General features: G+C 37.2%; 2 protein-coding genes and 1 pseudogene across 2 annotated transcripts; 2 read left to right on the top strand and 1 right to left on the bottom strand.

Annotated features, from left to right (window-relative positions):
• The first annotated feature begins 8 nt into the window (after window positions 1-8).
• On the top strand, window positions 9-709 carry LOC114724137 (26S proteasome non-ATPase regulatory subunit 6 homolog; annotated as a pseudogene).
• A 436-nt stretch (window positions 710-1,145) lies between these two features.
• Window positions 1,146-2,636, top strand: LOC114724041 (uncharacterized). The gene is made up of 2 exons (XM_028910313.1): window positions 1,146-1,396; window positions 1,978-2,636. The coding sequence occupies exons 1-2, from the start codon at window positions 1,303-1,305 to the stop codon at window positions 2,448-2,450; spliced, it is 567 nt and encodes a 188-aa protein (XP_028766146.1). The 5' UTR covers window positions 1,146-1,302; the 3' UTR covers window positions 2,451-2,636.
• An 81-nt stretch (window positions 2,637-2,717) lies between these two features.
• Window positions 2,718-5,728, bottom strand: LOC114724040 (nucleoside diphosphate kinase 2, chloroplastic). The gene is made up of 7 exons (XM_028910312.1): window positions 5,418-5,728; window positions 5,272-5,328; window positions 4,872-4,958; window positions 4,517-4,597; window positions 4,303-4,415; window positions 4,096-4,145; window positions 2,718-2,961 (listed from the first exon to the last, which is right to left on the bottom strand). The coding sequence occupies exons 1-7, from the start codon at window positions 5,670-5,672 to the stop codon at window positions 2,894-2,896; spliced, it is 711 nt and encodes a 236-aa protein (XP_028766145.1). The 5' UTR covers window positions 5,673-5,728; the 3' UTR covers window positions 2,718-2,893.
• Window positions 5,729-6,000: the final 272 nt, after the last annotated feature.

The raw sequence follows: 6,000 nt of genomic DNA, 5'->3' as shown, positions 1-6,000 counted from the left end.
CCGTTGTTTATTCACAGTTCTTGGAATCTTACAAGAGCGTTACAATGAGGCAATGGCAAAAGCATTTGGGGTGACCGTGGATTTCATTGATCTGTAAGTGATAATTATTTCAAACTCAGTTTTTGTTTGATTCTTTATTGATGAAAAATGTTTGGATTCTCTTGTTAGGCGAATGGAATGTTTATCTAACGCATTACAATGTTTTGCTTCAGGGAGCTATCCCGTTTTATTGCAGCTGGGAAGCTACATTGCAAGATTGATAAAGTCGCAGGCGTCCTAGAGACTAACCGCCCTGATTCTAAGAATGCCCTTTACCAAGCAACTATCAAACAAGGGGACTTTCTATTGAACCGGATCCAGAAGTTGTCGCGTGTTATTGATCTTTGAAGTGTACTGTTTCCTGGGAGAGCTTTAGAAATTTGTGGAGGGGCAGACACAGTCGATTTCAAGAGGTTTTATTGAATGCATTTTCCTTTGGGGAATATGTCACTCTTGTAGGATGACTTCCAAATTAATAACAATCAAGCGTCTGGTTCTCAAAATGAATATATTATACATTCACTTTTGGAATTTTTATTTCCATTATTCAATTAATATGTTGTATTGGGATAATTCCTTATAGAACGTCTTCTTATTCTGTGATGATTACAATATGCTCCTTTGGATTTTAAATATGGAAATTAGTTAAAAAGCTTACTTTAGTTTTAAATGTAAGAATTTTGGCCCCAAGAAAAGTTTCAAATGTAAGAATTCAATTTTTTTAATCTCTCATATTTAATAGTTTTCTCAGACCATCTCTATTTTCAATGTAAATAATTAGAGGCATTTTAAAGATATATACATAGCTGATTTAATTAATTTTCTAAAATTATTTGAATTAGCTGCCTGTTTTATTTTCCCAAAAAAATTGATGGAAAAAGAGCCGGTTTTTTGTCAGCGCCAACTTTTTTGGGCCCGTCAACGTCACACTAACTCAGCAATAACAAACGGGCTTCAGAAGGGAAAAAGATAGAAAGAAACGGGTTTCCACCGCACTAGCCCAATATAAACATTTTAAAACGAGATTAAAGGTTATCACCAAAAACAAAAAAAAGGAACCGGGGCGGAAAACGAAAGCGTGCAGAGGATGATTCCCGCTCAATTTCTGTTCTTTAAAGTGAAGCGCGCCATTGTGCAGATAGGAAATTTCGTCTTTTTAGATCTCTGGCATCGCGTCTCGGGACAGCCCGCCCGGCCCGGACCGAATCGATAACTGTTTCGTATAGACCTCAGTCCTGAAACTGAAAGACGGTACATTAAGAAATGTTTGGAAGAATCAGACCATCTCCTGCGTCGCTGGAAACGTTGGAGGGATCGCCATCCAAGATTCTCAAAGATGATTCATTCTCCATCTACGGTACTCGCTTTATTCCTGCACCTACGATCGAACTTATTAGAGTAATTGTGTCTGAATTCTGATGTTCGATTCAGTCTTTTCACTATGCGAATTCTGATTCTTGAATAGTAGATGAGATGCGTTTTTCGAAGTTCAATTATAATCAGAAGCATGTTTTCTCTTCAAGTTTAAATCTCTGCCTGATTCTGCCCAAGCTTAAAAAATTCGGGAATTTTCCGCTGGAGAGGATAATGATTTTCTTTTGGGAAGGAAGGCAACTTCTCCTTTTTTTCCCCTTTTTTTTTTTGGGACTGATTCTCTTTTTTATTTTCTGTTGAACGGAAGGTAACTTTTCTGTACTCGAAGTATTTGTAATCTAATTCTAAACCGCTTGCGTTGTGCGCGTCATTCTCTCCTTCAATACCATCTATTCAGTTGTTTATGAAATAGAATGCCACTCGTCAGAGCTGGGTGAATGCTTTGTGAGGCCATTTGTTTGTGACTTATTAGCCATGCTCATCAATTTAATTGGGAGTAACAATTAAGCACTACAATCGCCGGAACTGATGAAATTTTTATTTGTTCCTGCCATTGTTGAGCAGAGGCCACACTCATGAAGCTAAAATTGGGTGCTCAACGTGACACTAGTGCATTCTGCAAAGAAGCGGATGAGATTATGATAGATGATTCTGCAATTAGTTCATCTGAGGGAACAAATGTAATGTCGAACTGCCTTTCAGCAAGTGGTTCAAGTTCTCAACACACACCAAATTTAGCTGGTGATGGCTCAATGATGATAGACAGTGATTGCTCTTCTATAAGTGCGTCGCCTAGCAGGAATCAACTTCCCACTGTGACCTTGGAACAGCCAAGGCAGAGTAATATTTCAATAATTCATTTCTTTCCTAAATTAAAGGATTCCAGACGCACTGGTGGCATTGATTCACCCTGCGGCGAGTCAGTATCTACCGAAAATGATCGCCCTCCCTCTGTATCATCAAGTTGTAGTGAGCGTAATTACAGAAGTGAGACGGAAAGTATTCAATCTTCACCGGTCTCTGAATTGATGGAATAAATATGGGTCCATGTCTATATGGCATGTACGCGATAGAGTGGCTCAGTGGCTGATTGCTTGCTTCCCATCTTAGCTCACAACAAAAGTGAGATCCATGTACCATTTCAATCTATGTATTATTTCAAATACACTTGAAGAAAATTGGCTTTGTCACAAATTTTGAAAATGAATTTTACGATTTCCTCCTATTTTTGCTTACTCCATAATGTAAACCTTAGTAGTATTTGCAACTTAGCGGGTATTTCGTTTGTGCTCGGTAAACAATTATTGGTCGCAAACTTAACATGAACTTTAAAAAAATTGTGAAATCTTACAACACGTCTCAAATGGAAAGATTAAATCCGCAATGCCAATGTACTGGCTTATTTTGGGGAACAAAAAATTTATCAAATTATTGCTCTTCAAGACTGTAGGTATCTCAGTTATCGGGCGATGGAAATGATTTACTCTCTCAGCCATGGTGCTTGGGCAGAAGTCCACTCTACCAACCCGCCTTCTTTGAACCATAGAGCTGCCACCATTGCAAATCACAAGAATCAATCATCTCCACATTATACGCAAAACTTCAATTCAGCATGAATACTACAAATAATTTGACATCTAAAATGATGCTCCCTTCCACACTAAATGTAAAGGCTAGTTAAAGAATTTACTTACATCTTAAATGTAAAGAGAATTTCCACCAATGTAAGTAGTTTCAATACAAATAATTAAAGAGAGTATTCTGAGGAAATCAACATATATATTTTTTTAAACTTAGTTAATTTAATTCCTTAATCTCTGTAATTAATTATTTAACTCCTATATTTAAAACTAAATGGAGTAATTGAACGCCATGCCCATTATCTATCTTCCTCAATTCATTAGGCCACAACTGCCATGGTTTGAACGGAGTAAAAACTCCGTTCGTGATCTCAGCTCAAAACATTGATTACTCAATAGAGCTGGCATGCTGTTGCTATTCAACCTACCAGATTTTGACATGGTGGCAGTCTTGATGATTTAGACAGTAAACTTGATGATAGTAGCACGTAGAGCAGTGGATTATATTATTCTATTGATACTTACATGATGAAGCAGTGTATAAAAGAAAAAGAATTTGCTCCTTTTACCTAGCGTTCTGTTTTCACCTTGTGATCCTGAAAACTAATGTTGGTAGACCGTTGGCTTCCAAGTCTAGCACTTATCCTTCCTCTAATATTTTATTTACTCACTTGATGAACCCTATTCTCGCTGTATTGCACATGACCTTTTTCCCTTCACATAGCATATTATTAGTGACTCAGTCACTCCAGAGTCAGACTGCTAAGGAGGGACTTACAGCAGTCCGCTCGCTAAATTAAAGCAGTGCCTATAAAAACATGATTTTGACCCTTAGGGGGTCCGGTTTCTAAAGTGAATCTGTTCCACATAATCGTTCTGGAAGTTTAAACTTATCTTCATCAAAGCATATAAAAACAGACATCAAACAACCAGTAAATCCAAAATGACAATTTGTACTTTTTTTTTTATCATCAAAAATTAATTCTGAAACTCGCTGAAGTGTCAATATTTAAATTAACCGTTAGCTTTGTTTTTTTCTTTTTTGGGACTCACATATCTCTTTTCTTGCATTTATTGGTTCAAAGCATGAAGAGATCTTTACCTATTTCACGCTTGCCATTCTCAGGGCTGTCGCTACCATGTATAATATTCCTGCCAGAAGTTCATCATGAGACATTGTCTAGTTCACACAATGCACAGAAAAAATATGCCTAGTTGCAAAGTAATTTACATTGCTTACCACTTTTCTTGACAAAGGGTTGACAAATAAAAGTTACCAGTTAGATGCAAAAGCAGTAAAGGTTTTTACCTTCCTGTCTGAACAGCAAGATCCCCTCTTATTGTGCCAGGTTCAGCTTGAAGAGGATCCGTAGACCCTATAAGCTTACGTGCTGAGGCCACAACTCCTACACCCTCCCAAGCCTTGCAAAAATAGCATTACAGCGAAACCAGATGATTACCTTCAACGGCTAAGTAGCGAAAATATAGATAAAAGGTGGATCGTGGGGGATAATATTCTATACCATACACACAACAGGACCTGAAGTGATATAGTCTACTAGCTTAGGGAAAAACGGCTTCGCTTTTAGGTCCTTGTAATGTTCCTGTGACCACAAACAAGAACAAGAGGAATGATAAATGGAAATAGGCTAATAGAAGTTGAAGAAAGTAAACATCATTCATAAAATCAAATGTTAAATTTGAACTAGTTAATGATAAGATTTTAAATTTCCTCAGGAAATATACAGGCACATTAAGAGAGGAACTCTAACATATCTTCTATAAGACAAGAATTACTGTTGCACCTAACACACATGTTAATGAACATAAATACTTTTCGGATAAAATCTAAGACAAGGTATTGCAGCAAGTACGAACCTCTGCTAATTCTTTTGAGCATTGGAAGAGCTTCAAGCCTTTTAATTTAAACCCTTTCTTTTCAAACCTCGAAATAATTTCTCCAACCTGAGCCAATGCAACACATTCAGAAAATCCAGTAAACAGAAGTACAATCTAGAGAAAACAACACTTAAAGAGACATATATGACTTGTAATATTAACCATAAACTTCTAAAATCAAAATTTTTCTCAGAGACAAACAAGATACTGTTAGTACTTCCTAAAATTAACACTAGCTCTTTTCCAAAGTATCTTCGTAACATCCCAAAGTGTTTGAGAGTTTAACATCCCCTCCCCCAGCGCCAAAAATACATTGCCAAAAGGTCTAAAACTATAACAAAAACAAAAAATGCAGCATCCAAAGAAGAATGAGGCTTACGAAGCCACGTTGGACACCATCTGGCTTCACCATTATGTAAGTTTCTTCAACTTGTTCCTGCATATAAGTAATTTCAATATTAAAAATAAAAGAGAATTTTTTGCGATAGGATGCTGACAAAAATAGAGAGAAGAGAGAAAGCAAACCAGGGAAGCAATTAGGTGGGGAAGGAAGATGCCGGGTTTAGTGGAGCTTCGACGGGTGAGAGTTTTGACATTGGAGCGGGAAGGGTAATGAGAAAAAAGATGAGAATTTGAAGGAAACGCTGAGAGGTGTGGCTTATGGCAGGCGCGTGAGATAGGCTTCTGGGTGAAGTAGGAGTTGCAGGACGTCTTTGTTGTGGAGCGTCCAAGAGAGGATGAGGTTGAAGCAACTCCGCCAAGCACTGCCAGGGCCTCCATCTCTCTCCCTATCTCTCTCGATCTCGCCCTCTTCCTCCGTCAACGCAGCGTAAAGTATAATAGTATGTCCCATTCCCCCAGTTACCCCCTCGTTTTATTTATTTTTTTTGTTCTTGCTTTCCTGTCTCATTCTCGTTCTTTATCTTTGTTTTCTTAATTCTATTTAAGCAAAACTTATGTCAAATTCATATATATATATACTATTTCCGGTTCTAATTATAAAAGCTATTTGATTAATTTGAAGAGATTAAGGAGAGAAGTTAAGTTAATTATTTGTCATGAATAGGTATTGTTTTCTCTAAAATATAAGGACTATCTTAAAAAATAT

Source organism: Neltuma alba, unplaced genomic scaffold, assembly GCF_004799145.2.
Source record: "Neltuma alba isolate B1F8T4 unplaced genomic scaffold, ASM479914v2 tig00012167_pilon, whole genome shotgun sequence".
NCBI classification, from domain to species: Eukaryota; Viridiplantae; Streptophyta; class Magnoliopsida; order Fabales; family Fabaceae; genus Neltuma; species Neltuma alba.
The sequence above is the reverse complement of the archived record's forward strand: the minus strand, read 5'-3'. Positions and strand labels throughout refer to the sequence as shown.

Excerpts from the sequence above, each read along its gene's own strand:
- LOC114724040 (XM_028910312.1), bottom strand. The coding sequence starts at position 5,672 with ATGGAGGCCCTGGCAGTGCTTGGCGGAGTTGCTTCAACCTCATCCTCT. Across the intron at positions 4,416-4,516 it reads CAGGTCCTGTTGTGTGTATG|GCTTGGGAGGGTGTAGGAGT; the intron begins GTATAGAATATT and ends TATTTTTGCAAG. Across the intron at positions 2,962-4,095 it reads GAATGGCAAGCGTGAAATAG|CTCTATGGTTCAAAGAAGGC; the intron begins GTAAAGATCTCT and ends CAATGGTGGCAG.
- LOC114724041 (XM_028910313.1), top strand. The coding sequence starts at position 1,303 with ATGTTTGGAAGAATCAGACCATCTCCTGCGTCGCTGGAAACGTTGGAG. Across the intron at positions 1,397-1,977 it reads TGATTCATTCTCCATCTACG|AGGCCACACTCATGAAGCTA; the intron begins GTACTCGCTTTA and ends ATTGTTGAGCAG.